Source organism: Lepisosteus platostomus, chromosome 9 (genome assembly GCF_059453375.1).
Source record: "Lepisosteus platostomus isolate fLepPlt1 chromosome 9, fLepPlt1.hap1, whole genome shotgun sequence".
Taxonomy (NCBI): domain Eukaryota; kingdom Metazoa; phylum Chordata; class Actinopteri; order Semionotiformes; family Lepisosteidae; genus Lepisosteus; species Lepisosteus platostomus.
In genome coordinates, this window is record NC_142619.1 from 56,021,238 (window position 1) to 56,042,740 (window position 21,503).

Consider the following 21,503-nt stretch of genomic DNA (forward strand, 5'->3'; position numbering starts at 1 on the left):
ATGAGTGAAGCATGAGCTTCAAATGACAGCAGCAAGTCAAAATTAACACCAAAGTTTTTAACTTACTGTAAGTCAAGGGTTTAATAACAGCACTATCAGTAACAACAAAATTACCAACTTTGCACAGCAGTGGCTGGGGGTCTAAGAGCATAACCTCAGTCTTGTCACAGTTTAGTACAGGAAAGGCCGGTTCCATCCATATCATAAAATCAGACAGGCAACTGTGAAGTGGCAAAACTGCAGCAGTAGTAAAACACGTAAGATTTACTAAATTGGCATTTATTAGCCAAACAGATAAAGAGACATATCAACCGTTCCCTAAATAATTTCCAAATGTCTGAGTATAATACCAAGCGTGATTACAAGACAAATGTACTACATAGAGAGCCACGCACAGACAGTATTATACACTCTAACAGCATAACAGACAGTAGATGGAAAAAAGGTAATGCATGCAATTCGCTTTTCAAAAGAGTTCAATTTTTGCCGTTGCTTTAACTTGTTCAGCTGTCCCATCATGTTCCTGCACAGTGCACTTCATTCTCATTGATCCTGACAAACAATTTAACAAATGGCTACCTTTCGAGCACCTGTGATACCCCTCAGTACAGACATAAGCTGTCTTTTTTCAAGCATCCCTCGTTCAGAGTCCTACAGGCCTGTACAAGCTCAATCAATAATCTCCAGACTAACAGACTATACCTATACCTCCTAGCTGGTCTTTTAAGCTGATTAATTAGCCCAGAGGAGTGGCAAACTGTACACAGAGCCTATCTCAACAGCTCCTTACCCTCACATGTAATTTCACTCCCTCTGACTGCCAATTACTCATTTAGACCTCATTCTGCAGGTTCTCTCAATTAACAGCCAGCTAACCACCATATGCCTGCATATTTCTTGGTCATTGCACTTCCATCTATTTTCTGACCACTTTATTCAATTCAGGTTTACTGGTGAGCTGGAGCCAATCCCAGCAAGCAACCACCACAAGGGAGGATACACCCTGGGAAGGATGCCCATCCATCGCAGATTAAACGCACACACTCACGCCAAGAGCAATTTTCCTAGGAGCCAATTAACCTGCCAGCATGTCTTTAGACTTGCAGGAAACCAGAGCACCCGGAGAAAACCTACACGATCACAGGGAGAAAATGCATAGCGTTAATATATGCATTAAAAACATAACGGCTGTACAAATGAGAGAACTATTCAGTTCTCCTGCCCTGTTTGGTAGTTAGTAACTAACTGATCCAAGGATTTCATCTACTGTACATGGTTTTTTTTAAGGAGGCCAGGGTATAGACTTCAACAACATGGGTGGGTAGCTTGTCCCATACTGAAACAACACTTTAGGGAAAAGTTATTGCTTTTCAAAACACATCTACTGTATATATTCTCCATTTGTGTCCTCTGATAAGAACAGTTAAAGAACATAAAAAACAATTAGTTTTATAGAAACTGAAAACATCACTGACACAACAAACGAAAAAGCTCTACAAGTTCAATTGCATGAAAGCTGGAGACTCGTGGCAGAGGGCAGAACTGAAGCTTGGCTGAGAACTGTAGGATGGCAGCATCAAGCAAATGTTAATCTGTCAATTAAACATTCAGAACATGTGTCAAACCTGACAGAAATTCATCCAACACAGAGCAGGTGCGTCATAAAAAAGAAATCTGTCTGCACAATATGGACAACTTGGCTTCTGGGAGACAGGAATCCCATTAACCTTTTCCATCCTAGAATTTGTCAAAATTTCAAAACTAGGAGAGATATTAAATCAAAGTTAATGACTGATGTTCTCACTCTAGTACCATAAAGGAGGCTGGAAGCACATGGATTTAGAGCCACCCACACTGCAAAATAAGCCAGTGAAAAATTATTTGTTTTTCTTTGGTATTGAACTCAATGCTACTGCAGTTCACTGAAAAAAAGGTTAAACTTAAACACAGGGAAATACATATGTTAGAAAGTTCTTTGAATATTACTCCAAAAAAGAAAGAAAAGAAAACAGCGAGAAACAAGTAAAGGCTATCAAATCATGAAAAACAAACCTTTGTGAGATATATGTCTCTAGCCTGGAATCATTATTCTGGCATTTTAAATAGATAACAGCTACTGTACGGTATGTGAAATCTCAGGAGTAAATGAAAGACGGGAATAACATTATCAAGAATAGCCACTTTGCCATAAGTCGAAATATTTTTCATAATCCCAATATGATTTGTAATGGAGGCTCATGAATACCTATTCATTGTAATAACATAGGGAGACCATGGCTGTACGCGGACTATAAAGCCCTCTGTAACTCTGCGGGAATTCAGGACACTGTGAGAAATACACCTTCGTGTGTCTCCTTCAGTGTTCTCCAGAAATGGCTGTCCTGGTGACAAATTAAAACTCATCTCAAACCTTCACTGGACTGAGCCGTGACTTCTTGCATGCCTACAACTTCTAATTTTGGAAAGCAGTTTATAATGAAATAATCATCAAATACCCTCGTGTGTATTTACTTTAAAGGGGAACTACAGTCCCAATTTCTCAGACTGGTTATTAAATCTGGGTAACAAAACAATTTCGAATTAAGCATAAAATCGTGAACTTTGTGAGAGTACTGTAAGTTGCCAATACGAGCTTCCACGAATTGCAATGAGATGCAACCCTTCCTGCTCACTAGTCTCCATAATGACTAATGTGATGTGCGAGCAAATAAATACAAGTTGTACAGAAGACAATTCACCGCAGAAATGTTCCCCGTGATCTGCAGGCAGAGTTACAAGTACATACATGAGTAAATACAAGTAGTATTTTTTGGCAAAACCATCTTGAAATCTAAAGCAATATTTCTTTTGGATTAAAAAAGCTTGTTTGATTACAATGTCATAGGGCTGCACACGTCACCAGTTTTGTTGCCTCTTTTTGAATCACAGAATATGGCACTCCACATACCTGGAAATTGCATCTATTTTGTGATGTAAATGGGAGGTTTAACAAGTTACCGTGTACATTTTGCTTTTACTGCAGTTTGAAATGCACTCATCAATGCTGATTCTTTCTAGCCCCGAAATCTGAAATAGCATTGCAGTTCCCCTTTAAGTTCATTCCCAGCAGAGAAAAAGAAAGAATAGAGTGAGGCTACAGTTGAAGCAGACTGGACAGTCATGTGTGAGGAGAGACAACAAGAGCACAAGGAGCTCTTAGCTGAGAGTTAATCCTTTTAATGTTTCAGCATGACCAGTAACTGAAGACAAGCGTGGAAGGGAAAAGTTTTCATAAGCTGGAGTCTTATGAAAACTAGCTCTTGTGAGAACTCAACACAAGACACAAAAAGCAAGTGCTACTTTAAAGCAAGTTTTTTTTTTTTAAATAAAGGAACAAAGTTCTTGTAGTTCACAGTTGCACGAAGGAGAAAATAATCAAATACCACCAGTAAACATTCAGCAGCCTCAAAAGGAAAACTAACAGAAATAAAGGTACTGTAGAAACAAGAACCTAGGGGTAGGGTCTAGCTGTAGTAGGGGAGGAAAGTGTCACCCCTTTCTTGGCCAAAACAACAGGAGGCTGGATCTGACCCCTTCAGAGGGAACTACAAAGGTGCTGCTAGTGAGGGTCAGATGTCTAGTCAGATGGCGTGTAAAGGTCCAATGCCTTTACAAAAAGTAAGCATCTCTCACTGTTGTGTTTGTGACATTTAAAGAATTCCCAGCATGACTGGGTAGGGTTAATTCTCTGGTTCACTCAAACCTTAATGTACCAGCCCCCACGATGGCCTGCAAAGTGCAGTTAACAGCTCTTTCCATTACTTAGGTGCCCTTCAGATAAAGGTGAACAGCTTACAAATAGACATTGTATGACATATTATTATATATCACTCCAGGTGATAGCCTCCAGCTCCCTTAGCCATAAAGCATTCATGAAGTGTGGTGAACAGAAAAAGATGGGAAATTGTTCATGTCAAAACTCAGAGTGATGCCTTAAGTGACAGTCATAATGCATTACACCAATTAGAAAAGAGTGAAATACACTAACATGAACTCCAAACTTATCCTTTAAGGCATAGTAAACAGCTTAACCACTCAGTAATCAAGTTTTCAAGTGCTCAGAATGATGTTCTGGTAGGAGAAGCCTGCATCTATAACAATGATTAATAATCTATAACTGTAATGCCTTAAGAACTAAGATAACTAGCAGGGGTAGAATATTTGATTTATGTGATAAGAAAAATATTTTCTTAAAAAAATAATCTCTTGATGGAATTTTGCCAGACTATTCATAAAACCATGTATGTTGAGCTGGAATCAGCTATTTCTGTCAAAAAGACAAAGATTAACTGCTATTTGCAAAAATATATGTTTTTTACTTTTTAAAGAAATTATAAACAGGAGGAGGTCATTCAGTCCACCTACTGTAGCTTGCTGGGTAGTCAGATGATTATTTCTACCTTTTGTGTAAAGACAAAACCCTCTTTGTGGAAAAGCATGTAAATTATAAGAATTATACCCAATCATTTTCTTTTTTTAAAAGAAATATATGACTGAAAAATGTCCAGTATTCCAAACGGAAGAAAAACAGGGAAGGACACAAGCTTGCCCACATTCCTCTTCACTTCCTCTTATCCCTGACTCCTTACCTGTGGAGGGGCTGTAGGGTCCATTTTGAACTTGTCTGGGAAAGCTCTGCTCAGGGCAAGGTGGCGGGCATGCATGTAATACTGAAAAACAAAACGCTTGTTAGTGAGGTGTCAGACAAAAAACAAACGCTTGTGAACCTGCATTCTACGAACTCCAGTAACCTCTCTTTGCAATGAAGTAATGAATCGATAAAAATGGTAGACACTGACACAAGCTCCTTGAATCAATACAAAGTGTGCTTCTCTCTCTTTTTTATTTAATCATTTTCTGAAAATTATTTTAAAAACATCTTTTGATGCAATTTTGCTTAAGCAGTTAGATTGAACCACTGGAATCAGACATTTCTGTGTTTATATTTATGAAGCACAGATTAATTACCAAAACAACTATAGTTCTTGACTGTTCTGTGGAGTTGCAGTTAGCATCAGAGGCCTGGCTTGGAGTTTATATAGTACATGTAACTAATAGTGACACATTTTGGAAATAAAAGTCATTAAGGTTACCTGCCCCCCACTCAAGCACATCTGAGCAAATGTGTACAATCCTTGGTACTGGTGCCTTGCTAAGTGAGTCCGCCTTTTTAGACCTACCAATCAATTTGTGAAGTGACAATTTACTGCAGAAATGCGCCAACACTACACAGGGTCCAGTAGAGTTGGTGAGAAAAAGGGTTTCAATCCAACATCTGATCAATGAACAAAGTGCAGTTCAATTTTCCAATATATACAGGTGCACAGTTTAAAAAGCCACAATGAGCCAACTAAAAATCTATAAAAAGAAGAACTACTGTTTATTAACAGAAGAACACAAAGTGATATAATCTTGCCCGACATGAGAAAGAAAGACCGCTGGTTGCTACTACCCTGGCTGCACGGGAGCTGACTATGAGAGAAGATTAGAAACTTAGACGTTCTGCTTCAACAATCAGCAGACTAGTCCAGAGAAACCAGGACTCTGGCTTCGTAAAGAAACTAGTCATGTCCTCAAAGGCACAGGGTTACTACACCAGTGCAGCACCGTCGAAGGAACAGGCAGAATATCCCTGAGCAGCAGCCTCTTGACAGTCTGATCATATGTCAAAGCTGACAGGATTTGCTCATGCTCAAGGGGATCATTTCCAATGCTAATTTACAATACGGGAGCTCCATTCAGATGCTGTGTCATAATTCATTTAGTAAATCCGATCATGATTCCCTGTCCCGTAAATGTATTCACATTCTGTGATTTAGTTTGACATTTTTTGTTCACAGTATTTATTAAATGCACTGGGCTGTTTCTTTGGTGCATCACTATGTTCCTGTTTAACAGGTGGTAAAAGGTTTTTCTCTGAACGACAGGGCTGAGAGCCCGCTCCTGCTTCTTACCCGGCCCAGGTACCTCCAGTCCAACAGGTCGGACAGCCTCTCGGTACGGTTCCTCTGGATGATGCGCTGGCGCCGGGACTGCTGGCAGAACCCAAACATGAACTGGGTCAGCTGATTGCAGGACTCGTCCGCCGAGCGGAAACGCCTGTCCACAATATAGATCCCTGGAGGAGAAGAAGGAGAAGGAGCCGAATCTTAAAGAGCACTGCAGGAATGGGAAACAGTCAGGAACAGCACATGACAATGGAGGAGGAAAAAAAAAGTGAATGTCATTTCTAGTTATTCTGGGAACCCATATTACAAATAAAAAAGCAAGATTATTTACATTTACTCATTTATTTGGCTGATGCATTTGCACCCATTTACACAGCTGAGTGTTATACTGGAACAATTCAGGTAAACCTCAAGAGTACAACAATACTCAGACAACAGTAGTGTCTCACTTGGGAGCTGAGCCCACAACCTATCAGCTACAAGGCTACTGCTACTGCTAGATATAAACCTAGAAGAGGAGTGTGGAGCAGCGATTAAGTTTCTGGACAGTTTGATCCTCCTTACCATACGCGGCTGGATCGGCAACATGTTCTTGCATGAAGCAGCCAAAGCCAGAGAGATTGGTGGTCACACTGGGGATACCCATCACTGTACATTCACCTTCATAAAACAAACATTCCTATTAGCATCTTTCTAGATCAGGGATTAAAAGCATGGTTGGGCTTAGTTGGTGCCTGGATGGGATACTTTAAAGAAAAAACATTTGGCTACTTTAAGATGGTGCTCTTCCTTCTAGACCAGAACATACAGACCAGTGCTCAGTACGGTGGTGTTGTACGGTGTCTTTTAATTGAGACTTTACCCCACTGTTTGTCCTGGTGACCTGGTAAAATTCTACTTTAGGCAGTGCTGTATAAATGCAAGCAATTAATATCATGATTAAATATCAAAGGCATAAAGTACGACAAACTGAAAAATGAATGAGAAATGAGTAAAAAAGATGCAAGAAGAGCAAAAGCAGAATGACAGCATAATACAATACATTAAAACCTCACCACTCACAACTTGCAGTTTAACCAAAACAAGTCTCTTTCCTTCACCGCATGCAAGTCAAACATGATTGTGTTTCAATTTAAGGTAATGTTTCAAACGATTATTCAAAGTTCCATTATCAATCATTAACATCAAGCATATAGTTCCTGTGGAAAGGAATGGCAAAATATCTCCATAAACGTCAGGTAAATCCCTTGCCATTAAAAAACCCAAGTCACCATGAATTTTGTAATTCTGTATTTTATCTATTGGAAGTTGTGGGGGTACAATATGTAATATTTTAATGCATTTTAATTGTATGCTATAAGGCAACAAAATAGGACAATTGTGAAAGGGGGTGTAGACTTTAAAAGGCATCTTTTTGGGTTCCCTGAAAATTGGACATTAAATCTTGAAGCATTCATTAACTCCAAAAGTGAATTCATGAAGTTTAGGAAGTAAAGGATTAACTTTTTCAAAAACAAACCTTTGAGATTAAATTAAAAAAAAATGGTACTTTTGGTCTAAAGATACAGAAACAGCATATTTACCCTGCCATGTAGGTACTGTATCTATGAGGAAAGAATTAGGACACATTGGATTTGAAGCCATGGCCAACGCAAATCTCAGAGAGATGCAGGGTCTTTTTCTGTATAATGCAAACCCTAGAAACTTCAATTACTGGGATGTGTGGCCCTCTGAGAAAGGGGCTAGCCAAAGGAACAAATGATGTCCATTCCCAGCAGTTCCCAGATTACCTGGCGTGTATCCCCAAGGCTCATAGTATGAAGGGAAGACTCCAAGATGGCAGCCGCGCACAAATTCCTCATAGTCCATCGGCAACAGGGGGCTGGTGGAGGAGAGGAACTCTGGGTGGAATACGACCTAAAGAAGAGAAAGCGTCTTAGTGTCACTATAACACCACTCACTTCAAGGCTAAGACAACAAACCACTAAATTTACTAATGTTCATGAACTTCTATAACAAATTCCTAGTCATGCCCTGCATACTCCAGCAACCTCTCTAGTGGGGCCAATGTATCAATGATCAGAGATAACTGCAACTCTTTGGCATCTACACAGCACATTAAAAGGAAAATCAGTGTTAAGTATCTTTCAGGAGTTAATTAACTTAAAATAATGGCACTTCAAACGTGTTAATTCTTGAGCAACCTCAGCCTCAGAATCAACCAGAAAAAGTGTATAGGACGGAGCAGGATCTTTACCAAACAGTGATCCAAAAACTTGATTTCACTTAATAAGCTGATATCGTCAATCTCAGTGAAACTGCAGAAAGATTTTGAATCTGTGGTTATCATTTACAACCCTATATAAATGTTTTTGTGGTGTTTAAGTTCTTCTGAGCTTTTGTCATGTCAGAGCTTCTCAGTTGATATGATGGTCAATCTACTACCTCTGCTTGCTAACCATCAGATTACAATGTATGAATAAGTGTTAACTTTCCTTACATTAGTATTCGGCTTAATAAAGGAGAACAGCAACTAAATATAAGAAGCCACTTTAATGCTTTATCCTGACTTGTGATGTGTCGTATAACATCAGGAACAAAGCCTACGTGGAAAATTCCCTATTTTCTATTACAATATTTTGACAGTGTATTCTAGGTAGTGAAATAATATCTAGACAATTAAATGTGCATTTGAAAAGCAGCGAAACTCTTACTAACTGTAAAGCTATTACTACAAATACTACTGTTAATTCAATAAGCACCTTTCATTCATATACATTGCTAAAACACTATACCATTTTTGCACCATGATACTATAATAAGTTATCAGTATAAGTACATTATAAATATCTTAACCATAGATACATTACAATCACTTTTATAAAACTTTGATTAATTATTATAAGATGATAAGAGTATATATACTGTAACATAGTATAATTAAACCTTACCATGGAAAAGTAAGTATGCTATTTAGTAAAATATTAGTGAAATTAATTGTACAGCTTTTCAAGAATCAATGCTCCTACTGTAATTTTGCACTTGTTATCCAGTCATAGAGATAAAGCTGTCCGATATACAAATAAATGGTCAATAACAATAGTAATGGTGGCATAATGTGTATTTAAAAGTGATTGTGAATGAGACAATTCTTCATGAATTTGATTTGTGAGAATTTGTGAGTATATACAAATTTAATATACTATTTATTCAGTGGCTTCTTTTAATAATGTTGAGCTGCTTTAGCTCAGCTGTCATCGCTGAGTGAAGGTTAGTGACAACATTTAGAATTTGATTCTATTTCATGTAAGCATCCTCCACCAGGAGATAAGATAGAAACTCCACAACGCTAATTTAAGCATGCTAGTTTAGGATTCTGCATAGCGTGGCCAAAAGTAACCCTCTCCACATGGTGAGCTGTTATTTTCTGCAAATTGTGTCGACAGCCATAATTCTGTCATAACATCCGTTTGCTCATGTTTTTGCTCTGTGGTGCAGAGGGGGGCGCTGTACCTTGACTCGGTCCGTGCGGCTGTTGAAGAGACCGATGCGACGGATGTTGCTGAGAATGGGATCCGCGCTGTCATCTAACATGTTGTGCGTGGTCACTGGGGGAAGACTCTGGCGCTGAAAAAGGCCCGGCAAACCACAATTAGCACCAGCAACGTACTAACTGTATGTCCTCGCAGTGAGGGAACGGCTGAAGCACTCATAAACTGACGACCTTTCTTCCCCCAGTCCTGCTAGCGAGTCTTTAAAACATTGATCAAACACCGATGGGTGTGCTCCTCCTGGAAACGTTTCTACTGGGCATGAATGATTGGGGTGGAAAAGAACTCTGAATTGAAGCTGGAAAATGAAATGCTAAGACTTGTGAACACATGGGGAGATGATGTTGAAAAAGGAAAAGGGACGTGTTGTTTAGACTTATCCGACTCTTTACGAAACAATGCACATTACTGCTTAAAACCAGAGAAAAGAGGTGCAATCTCTGGTCAAAAAGAGGGGAGTGTGATTTTGAGAGGGTAAGATGGAGTGACTCATTATATCTGTAGTAGGCACCAAATAAATCTTCAAGGATATTCAATGTGAAGTTTTTTTAAATTCATATAGAGAAAAATGAAGTCAGGCTGCACTGTTTGAACTCTTTAGACACACTTTTAAGAAAAGACAGAAGACATAATTTGTTTTGTTTTTTAATACATTGGGAGGTGTAATGAATTCACACTGTCACAGATAATTCATTAAAATATGTGCATGGACTGGCAAACGAGTCTTTCAACTAATGTGAATCAGACAAAGAAAGCACCATGTGGGCTTTTGTTTCTGGTGTTTTTATGTGTTTATGGACTGGTACTAAACCTCAATTACTTTAGTAGGAAATCATGAAGGTCATCACAACAGCAAGTAAATATTGTTCATTTCCATACTATGGGATTAATACACTTAATTTAGTTGCAAAAACAGGATCCCAACATTGTTCATTAATAGAATGTGAGAGACCATTAGTCAATGAACCCAATAAAACCATTGCTAATGGCCTTTTGAACAGAAAATTGATCAAAGAGATGATTCATGGATGGACAATGAACTAATAATAATTCGTGTTAATTAATATTCATTCACTTGAATTCTGAAAAGACTGTTTCAAAGTCCGCTCCCTGGAAATGTAGGTTCATGCGTCAGAACGTGTCACATGGGTTTTCTTCTCGGCTGAAAGCTAAGGGACTTGATTTTAAAATGAAAGTTGTTTGTTTTTTTTTAACCACAGCTTCCAATTTGTACAGGTCATGAATGATCCCATTATTCAAAAGTTTGTGCTGTATTCAAATGTATCACTATTATTTTTAACAGGCAAGAAGTAAGTGTCTGAACCAAAACATTCAGGAATTTTTTAAACTTTGATATGTGCCATGCATTTGAAATATCATTTATAGAAGCTATATTTAAGTTTTGGACACATTAAATAATTATAGCATTCTCTGTAGTTTTACAAGAAGTTATAAAAGCCCAAAAGCTGTCTGAACCAAATAAGGGGAAGCCCCAAATAAAATAAAACAGCACTCCAAAAGATGCACTGACTCCTAATTTTTAACACCTTTTTTACCATTGGTGTGGTTTGCAATAGCCAAGGTTTAAATGTAGAATGGTGGATAGTCTGTTAGAATTTGCTCCTGTGCCTCTTTTGGCGATGCTAAGGTTCATGATTGTGTTCTTGTTTCATATCATCTTAATTACTGCACTGATTTTTAAAATTAAACTCCCTCCATATTCCAAGACAATTTTCCTGGTGGTACAAAAATACAATTGTAACTGGCACCGAATGACACATTCGGACTTCATGCCTGGCGACCCATGTGGTTTTGAATTATGCTCAAGACTCTGCCCCTAGCCAAAGATAAATCCTACACCACTACCCCTGATTCTTACACTTATATAGCGCTTTTCTGGACACTCCACTCAAAGCACTTTACAGGTAATGGGGACTCCCCTCCACCACCAGCAATGTGCAGCCCCACCTGGATGATGTGACAGCAGCCATAGTGCGCCAGTACACTCACTACACATCAGCTATTAGTGTGGAGGAGAGCAGAGTAATGAAGCCAATTTATAGATGGGGATTATTAGGGGGCCACGATTGGTAAGGGCCAATGGAAAATTAGTATGTTTAATTTTCAGTCCAGAACTGATATTTTAAAATGGAGAACCACTTAAACTGTCTCTATATCACCCGGCAACTCACAACTGGCAACCCACTGAAATTAAGCAGGTGTGAGCCTGGTCAGTACCTGGAGGGGAGACCTCCTGGGAAAGCTAAGATTGCTGCTGGAAGAGGTGTTAGTGGGGCCAGTAGGGGGCGCTCACTCTACAGTCTGTGAGAGTCCTAATGCCCCCAGTATAGTGATGGGGACACTGTAAAAAAAGGTGCCGTCCCTCGAATGAGATGTAAAACTGAGTACGACTTCCCATTATCTGTAATTCACTTTCAGTGGGGTGTCCAGAAAAGAGCTTTGTAAGTGTAAGAATTACTGTAACCTAAAAGTCTTGTTTTCTGTCAGTTTCCCTGGCTCTGATTGCTTTGTTTTAGCAGTACAGTAACCTTAACTGCTCCTTTTAGACTTGGATGACTTAATGTAGCTCAAAGCCATTCTTAAGTCTGACTGAAATGTTGTTCAAAACTGTTAACTTTGTCTAAGAAAACAAACGTTTTGTATCAAGGCTAGAAATCTGAATTCTGAAAGAACAGAATTGCGAGCTCCTTGAATTTTATTTTGTTTAATATTAAGCACCCATTGTGAGTTGTTCATTTTATACTGTAACAACAAAATGCCTTTTATAAAGCAACTTGAGATGGTGCTCACCATTAAAGGACCACAAAACAAAGCTGGATGGAGGCCAAAACGGTTGCACTGCTTCAGAGGTAGATAAACTGCCTATTAGTAAAAAAATAATTTCCCCAAAAAAACAAAGTGCTTCCCAATGATGTTTTTTAATGTAATTTTTGCTCTTAGACTTTGGATCTAAAAATTTTAAATAATTGCAAAGTTACCATGTAATGTGGTTACAGCAGACAAATTCCAGAGCAGCTTCAGGACAAACACTAATTAATTGTGGCTTCCTCTTTACTTACATTACTGTATCCAAACATCTGCACTTTAGACACAGTATAACAAGGGATCCTGGATTCTTACCCTACCTGTGTTGCATAGATAGCTCTCTTCATGATAGTCATATCATCCCTATCCAGAATCTTCGTCATGTCCGGAATTTCTCCCCTAAAAAAAACAACAACTTTCTTTACCAAAATGCTGATTAGTAGAAAGTGAACGTGAGGATGTACGCAAGACAAGACCTAAATGGCACTGGTTCTGAGTGGTACCATGCATTTGTCACCTTAGGTCACTTGTCCAAAGTGATGATTCAGCTGGTGACCACCTCCTGTAACCTCCCTCATTATCTTCAGTCTTTGTCTCATAATAGGTGTACAGAAGGTGGGGGTGAGTTGTAAAGCTCAAATTTAAGTTATTGCTAGAATTGTTGAAGTGGAAAAGCAGCATTGTAGACACAACTAATCTGCGCAATTAGCCCCTAATTAGCTTTTTAAAGTTTAATCCCAACAATATTCCACCGTGTCATACATAAATTCCACTTTGGTATATGATCAATCTTGCCTCTCTAAATTTTCCCCTTAATTCTTCTGGTGAAGTAATTTCTCCCTTCAGCTGATCAGCCATGTATCTGGGCTGGTGGCACATGATGCCCACCAGGTGTCAGAAGGTCGGTGTGGTACTTCAGTGTTGGATCAGGAAGGTCCCCTCCTAGATGTAAATGCTTTGAGATGAAAACCCAGTATATGGAAGCAAGGAATTCTCATTATAGGAGCCAATGTACTCATTATCTTAGTTACTTATGTCAAAACAGTTCTGTGATTAGATATCTTTGCTCTTCAGAATAATCAATGGTATTTTTATGTTTATATCCTCAGGACTAAATTCTTTTATAAACAAGGGCATTTCAGACTTAATTCTACTGCTACACTATGCACTTTTTCCTTTATTTCTTAGTAGCAATCTGGGCAGTACAATGGCAATGGTCAGTATTGTTCTCTCACAGGTGTTGAGTTCAGGGTTCTACTCCAGAATGAAGTTGGTTGTGTGTGGAGTTTGCATGCTGTCCCAGGGTTTGAATGGAGTTTCTCCAGGTGTTTCAGTTCCCTTTCAGCTTCCACAAAAATACAGGTGAGGTCTGATTGGCTGCTCTGCAGTGCCCCATAGGGTATACTCTCTAATCCCTGTTAGCGGGCCGATGGCATGATATGACATCTCCCAGTCTAATATGACATGCACAAGAAGAAAGAGCATGAAATTCACATTAAAGTCTAGTAAAGCTTACTCAACTAAAGCAGTAATATTAGATTACTTTATCTTTGTTCTCTTAAAGGTGCTGCTCTTTCAGGATAATTTCCTCCATTACATTTAAAGGCAATGACATACTGTACACATCAGACTCAATTGAATCTATTTCTTCTACATGTAGGAGACAATCACTACAAACCCCAGAATGAAGCAAAATATTCTGGTTATGGGAATCATGGTTTCGTTGAGCCTGGCATACAGGACATTCTAAACAAGGTCTACCCAGCACAGCAGGACAGAAAGGACACAGATCTTGGTTTGGCAGCATGTTTTTAAGCAGTAGATAAAAGTCTGAGCAGATGATGAATAAATTGCATTATGAAATCATGCCACTGGCATGCTGGGGACGACAAAGTAGTGAGAACAGCCTAGCCTCTGGACATTAAAGAGCTTGTACATTGTATGTTATATAAAAGGTCTAACTAGAGTCACTTACTTTAATAATGCATCGTAGAGTTTTTTACCAAACTTCTCTTTTACCGAGTGTGCAGTATCCCTGTAAAAACAGAATGCTTTACAATTACAAAATGTATAACAACAAGCACAGAAAACAAACCATTGTATCCATGAATAAATTACAGAATGTGAACAAAATCTTTTTTTTCTCAGATTGCTATCAGAGATGATCTACACGACTACTGAAAGAATGTTCTCTGGCGAGTCAAAATCCGATCTTTGTGACCAGCATTTCATGTGGTGAAAACCAAACAGTGGCTTCCAACGGAGGAACCCTATGAACACTGTCAAGCATGGCGGTGGGAGTATCATATCTGTGGCTGCTTTGCTACCTCCGGACCTGATGCCTTTCCATTAAACACCATATGAATTCAGTGTTATATCAGCATTCTAGAGGAGAATGTTAGGCTATCCATTAGTCAGCTGAAGCGAAGCAAAGCAAAAAAGTGGGTCATGCAGCAGAAAAACACATACACATGCATAAACATACTCATAGAAGTAAATATACAGTACAACAGTATGGCTGAATTGAAAGAAAGTTTGGGCCGAGTGAAAATCCAAATCTAAACCCAACTAAGGTTTTTTGACAGGACCTGGGGCGAGCTGTAAGAAAATCTTCAAAAGTTCTTTATCATATGTTCTTTGTTCCCGCTCTCTGCCTGGATGGGTTGGTGATGACCACACACTAGCCAAGGGGAAAAAGCTCTCCAGGAACATACCATGCCATGTGACACAGTTCCCGATCATGGCACTGGCATGCAGGGGGACAGGGTCTATGTGCAACAGGCATGTCAGGGGATGGGTCACATGGCACCTGTGCTAAACTGGGTTCTTTTGCCCTCATTGGGTGCCCATCATGGTCTCCGCTGCCCAACGATCAAGAGTTTGATCTTGGTCCTACCCCACTGGAACACTGGAAGCACCCCAGAGATTTCTCCCCTGACGCCATGAGCACTAAAGCTTGGCAGATGATCGATCTGCAACGGGTCAGTTGCAGGTTTAACAACTGTTTTTACAGCAGGAGATAAAGCAGCAGGTCCAGGCTTCATCTGCCATTAATCAAGTGACTGAGGAAGACCTTGACTGCAAACATGCCTTTTTCTGGAGACCCCTAGAGGCCAGGTCAACATGCCCCCCCTCTTCCCACCTGTCAGACCGTGGGCCTTATTTCTGGGTGCTGCCTTACCCGATATCTGTGCTGTATGCTACTCGGCATGTCTTCAAGGTTTTAACCACCCAGATCTTAATTCCTCCATTACAACCTCAGAGACAACATGACATATTGGCCACGATGCTTAACCACTAGGGCCCTGCTGGTTCTGGTTTTTACCATATATTACTATAGGTGCTTTTGACATGAACTTTAACGTGAAGGGAGGTGAATACAGTAGCCCTGGCTCCTTAGGTTGCTTGATTGCCCCTGTGAGGGTTCATCAACGAAGTCCAGGAGCTTTGCTATCCCAGTTTCTATGGCACCACATTCCTCGCTTAAATCAAAATTTCATCTTCTGGTGGCTATGCATTTTCCAGCTATACAATTCTTAATGCAAAAACAAGGACACATTCGTTTGTCGTAACAAACTCCATCAGTGTGTGCAGTGTATTATAAAAGAGGAAACTTGAAAGGAAAATATCTGTTCTCTCCTCCAGCCCATTAGCATATGGCATTTTCTAGCTTTTGAGTACCACTGCACGAGTTAGTGATTGGGTAATACAAGCAAAGCAATTCATGAAGTGATTTTCTAGTGACCAACATCAGTAAGGATCATAATTTTCCACTTACATTTTCATACAGCTATAGTCTGGTAGTTCTAAAAGCTCAAGTTCACGTTTATTTGTCATTTCAGCCATATACAAGTATACAGTGGAATGAAATATTGTTCCTCCTGGTCCACTGTGCAAATACAGACAGGACAGTGACATAGATATTGTAGACAGGATACACATAGTGCAAAGTGCGGACAGAATACAATACAATAAACAAGATAGAATACAATACGATACAATATACACAACACACTGGGGGGGATTTAAACCCTGTTTCTGGAATTGGAGTGGGTGCAAGTAGATTCCAGGGTGTTGAGGAGCCAAAAGACAAAAGACAAAAATGATTTCAAATACACCTAATCCAACATATAACAAAACAACCATTTTGTGACAAAATTAATACATCCGAGTGCATACAAAAACTGCCATGTACAGAATAACTACAGAACTAGACTGGTAGCAGCAATGAAACCAGGAAAATGGCACCTTACCAGAGCTGTTTGCGAACTGCCTGTCCTTTCAGAGTCTCCACATTGAAGTTATTGGTCTTGGCCGGCATGATGAAAAACACCACCACAGTCACATCACTTTTATGAACCTAAGAAAGACAAACCAAGGAGTAATGTTTCACAGTGGGCTGGGCTTCAAGGAGAACTGAAGCTTTTTGATTTCAGGGACATCTTGCAGGTATGAGTGAGAAAGGAACCTGCAAAAATAAAATGGTCGGTCTTTCCAATTGACAGATCTTCTGGAGCAGTGCACAAAACCAGCCCTGACTCACAGAACAAATACCTCACACTTCACTGGACACACAGTTTCCAATTCAAACATTTTGCAAATCCTTCGCTCTCATTTTCAGCTCACTGGAAATCTTATAGTCTTGAGATAATGAACAGCAGTTTTTTTTATCACATTAACATTAGAAGATTACATATAAGAGTCACCCATTTACTTTGAAGAAAAAAAGGCTGAAAATCATTGTTTGCCATGGGCTTTTATATTGAAATTTTATTAGAGTTGTAAGGTTATTGTCTGGTGTTCTACAACAAAAATACTCTTTATGATAAAAACACAACTATGAATCATTAAATTTTGGGGCATTTTATAGCTGTTCAGATAGGTAAAAATTAGGCATTTTTTCAGTAACCTTTAAAACTGTGAAACATAACACAATATATTACTTAAGTAGACTCAAAGCAATTCCACAAAAACAAACACCGTCTTAAACCTAAATACTATCTTCTCATTTGCAAACCTTATATTCCACGGCCTACAATTTCTCACTGCATAGCTTACTCTGTCAAACAAATATAACTGGATCTGAATAATTAAACCTTAGTTTATTCAAAAAATTGAAAGTGAAAAAAGAAAAAAACTTTTTTTACTCTGAATGGGTACTTCTGTGATAATACTTTGCTTCCTAGTTCTCTAATTAAACTACATTTTCTTTTTTGAGAAACTCCATTTCAAAGTGACATTATTATTTACATGTGAGCATATATCAGCAATTCTGTCTTTTTGTCGGATCTTAAGAATCCCCATAAAAAAAAGGAATCACATATTTAATATTTGTGCTCACAGGAGATGTCTGTAAACTGTGAAGCCTGACAGGTCTCAAACTATTGTGCTTCAGGCAGCCTGTAGGAGCATTTCTTATAAGAAACATCCCTTTCACTTTAACATAAGTAAAAGTAATATTGTTTTTGCTCATAATGCCAACAATAAAAAGCAGTAGAAAAATAAGATAAATCCAGGAGAGGGATTTAAAGGACCAACCTTGCTTTGAAGCATGTAGTACATGCTGTCATACATAACATATACATGATGCTCATGCAAGTTTAAATCAAATAATTAAAAACTGTTCATTATACAGGATGGCATAATGTGACAAACCCTGCAAAAACACATTCATAACCTTCAAAATAACAATATACAATTCTGTATTTATTCATACATCAAATTCTGCATAGGCCAAAGTTGATCTAGAAATTACTTTTCAAATTATTTTCCAAACTGTGGCTGAAAAGCTGATCAACACATTTGTGTTCTCCCGAAATTGACTACTGTATTGCTCTACTTGCTGGGGTATCTAAATCTACATTGAACAAACTGCAGTATGTCCAATATGCGGCAACCAGAATCCTGCAGGTCAACTGCAAGTGATCACATTACTCCTATCCTGGAGTCCTTGCACTGGCTTCCTGTCAAATTCCGTGTGGACTTTAACATCCTCATGTTCACCTATAAGGCTCTGCATGGCTTAGCACCTCAGTAACTGTTTGAACTATTATCGCCCTACTCCCCACCTCGCAACCTTTGCTCTTCTAATTCTGCTCTCCTTACTGTCCCCCAAGCCCGTCACATTGTATGGGTGACAGGGCCTTCTCCTGTTATGCCCCCAAGCTCTGGAACTCTCTCCCCTAGGATATCAGAGAGTCACCTTCTCTGAACTCCTTCAAATCCAGACTCAAAACATTCTGCTTTAGAAGAGACTTTACTTAACTGGTTCCATTCTTTGCCCCTCTGCTCCTACTTTACTTAGTACCACCATCCACGGTCTCCTCTGTGTATTGTATATGTGTTTTATCTTGTGTATTTTTTTATTGTTGTTGTCATTCTGTAAAGCACTTTGAGACGCCACCTTTAAAGGCGCTACATAAAATAAAGTTTATTTTTATTTTATTAAAGAATTGGATTTGATCTTCTCCGTTTAACACAATTTGTCCTTAACCTGCTTGACCAAAACTAAATATACAAGATATTTAGTATTAATACACAACAACTGCTGGTTGCAGTTTCTATTAGAAGATGGGTTTTTCAGGGAATACTTTTAAAAGTGACACTTTGCTTTACACATCTGCTCTGTATTAACCAGGATAATCAAGCTGCAGGACACCTTCAAATTGGATTTCAGATGCAGTCTTATCTCTACCCTTACTATTAATGCTAACAATAATCCTAAAGCACATCAGAGCACCCCAGCAAAAAACACATTGCAGTACCTTATATGCTCTAATTGAGAATGCCTAATCCTCAGATTAACCCTTGTTTGGGCTCACAAAGAGTGTGTAAATATAGAGTGCATCAGAAACAGTGTGAGTGTCACCTATTATCATTAATATGACCTTCAGGATGATTAATTTACCTAATAAAGAAGGACAAAGTAGAGCGCATTTAATTTTTTCAATATACTGTATAACATTGTACAAATACTGTAACATTTATCATGAACAGCTTTAACAAGGTAATCAGATGAGGCTTCAGACAGATGCTTAATGATTCATTGGCATGCTAATTGAAGAGCTTCAGAGAGCCTTACCCTGAGAAGGAAGTTTAATCTCGACAGGGATTCTAAAAAGATATCTGCTCCTTTATTCGAGAATTCGTACCGACCAGCAATAAAGAAAAACAGTGTCTTGTCCAAATTGAAGTCAAGGTGCCTGTAAATGACAAAAATGTTGTTACTTTCAAGGACTACATTGCCTTCACATCACTTCTTGAACTTTACTGGTTTCTTTACTGCCAGTTAACTTGAATAGGTTAAAATTAAAAATAATGCCAAACAATATTTCACACTGGCGTAGTTTTCCTACTAAATGTTTATCAAGACGCAAGTTACAAACTTCTCCTTTCCTATATTTCACATTCATAACACAAATAACTAAGAGTATGGTTGTGTTGGGAAATACATACAAAATATTATTTAAATATTGAATGACTGTGGTTTAAATGGGAGATGTTCATATGACGCATATCTAACCTTGGATCTGTGTGTACATAAAACATTAATATACTAAACAAAACATTCCAGATTGGTTCTTTCTGGAGCTTTACAATCGATTTAATCACAGCTAAAGGCTGAGGATAGCTTACCCATAGAAATGTCCACGAACAAACTCCTGAATCCGTGCCTTATTCATGGAATGTAGGTTCTGGAATTCATGCACAGCAGAGAATTTTTTGACATTCAGGCCATTGGGAGTAACAACATCTGGAGAACAGACAAAAAAATCCTATTACATTGTCCTTTGAACTTAGATTCTGGAATAACAATACGATGGGTAACATGATATACAGTATACCTCTGTGATTACTTCTAGACGACAGGTGATTGTGGATCAGTAGGTGGAGCTCTTCCCTCTGTACAAGAATTTCCAAACCAGGTCCTGACTACTTGATTATTTTAAATCCCATGGCACTGCTTGTAAGAGTAAATTAGTTAATTCCTGTGTCCTGCCTAAATTCCACTCAGGCCTATGTAAAGTTCCCGAGTCAAACATTAAATTAATTTCTCTCTTCTCTCTTGGTCTGCTGTGTAGTGGGGCGACTTTGTGTCATCCAGGTACTTCAGAGGGAGATGAAGTACATTCCCCACTATGTGTAAATTACTTTGGGATAATTGAGGATGAAAAGCATGACATAAATGCAAAAGAAAAGCTTAATAACATGCATATCATCATGCAGCTTTAGAAAGGGCCTTCCCAATGATAAAAACAGATAACATTTTTATCCACCTTAACCACCAGAAATCATACACATCTTTGCCAACTGTAAGTATGACACACACTGAAGCACACTGACATTTTCGGAATCAACCCAGACACTTTTTTTCTAAATGTTATTCTGGAACACAAAACAAATGGACAGGCGCAATTCTAAATGATTACATTTATTGCTGTAAAACCTTAGCGAAAGAACTGCCAGGAATCCTTAAAATTCATACTCCATAGTTGAAGACCACAGTTGAACATAGTTGTCCGTTCTGCACAGCGGAAAACTAGTTTTGTTTTTGGCCTTCCTGGTTCATAATGTTACATATAATTTAAAGCTATCTGCTCACATTCCCTGAATTATCCACGGTGTTCTCTCAAACTAAAACACAAAGCACTAGCAAAATTTGACTACTTCATGGAATTAACTTTTTAGTTGTGGACACCAGGGGGTCTATTTTCTAAGATCACATTTTTCATTTTTATATTAAACAATATACAGTATATAGTCTATATATAGTCATGGTTTAGCTGTAGGAACTAGCAGTGCATTCTGTACTTGAAATAACCTAGGAGCTCAGCTGCAGTATGAGAAGAATAAATTAACAAATATGCAATTTTTAAGCTTTGGTTAATAGATTATATTAAAAAGGAAACAAATATATACATGGTTCAGTTTTTCTTTTTGCAAATCAGGCATGCATTGCCTTGAGGCATGGATTTGTACTTTTGAACACTGACTGCAGACCACTGTTTGAACACCGACTTTTGCAGGAACGCTACTTTCAGCTATTTTCGATTTCCCTGGAACTTCACATAGTTCTGCAAACTGCTTTTGCAAGCATACATAATTCACAGTTGTGTGTACAGTAAGTAAGCAATTATTA

The 21,503-nt window shown here is 38.6% G+C and overlaps 1 protein-coding gene across 1 annotated transcript in view; it reads right to left on the reverse strand.

The window, feature by feature from the left end:
• The window catches only part of gys2 (glycogen synthase 2), a 36,299-nt gene that overhangs the window by 3,655 nt on the left and 11,141 nt on the right, over nt 1-21,503 (reverse strand). The window contains exons 6-15 of the mRNA XM_088645721.1: nt 20,000-20,117; nt 19,446-19,566; nt 16,618-16,724; nt 14,340-14,399; nt 12,685-12,763; nt 9,501-9,614; nt 7,778-7,904; nt 6,552-6,647; nt 5,994-6,157; nt 4,629-4,709 (exon numbers count right to left, since the gene is read on the reverse strand). Of these exons, the coding sequence (XP_088501847.1) occupies nt 4,629-4,709; nt 5,994-6,157; nt 6,552-6,647; nt 7,778-7,904; nt 9,501-9,614; nt 12,685-12,763; nt 14,340-14,399; nt 16,618-16,724; nt 19,446-19,566; nt 20,000-20,117 (1,067 nt within the window). The remainder of the gene's footprint in view (nt 1-4,628; nt 4,710-5,993; nt 6,158-6,551; nt 6,648-7,777; nt 7,905-9,500; nt 9,615-12,684; nt 12,764-14,339; nt 14,400-16,617; nt 16,725-19,445; nt 19,567-19,999; nt 20,118-21,503) is intronic.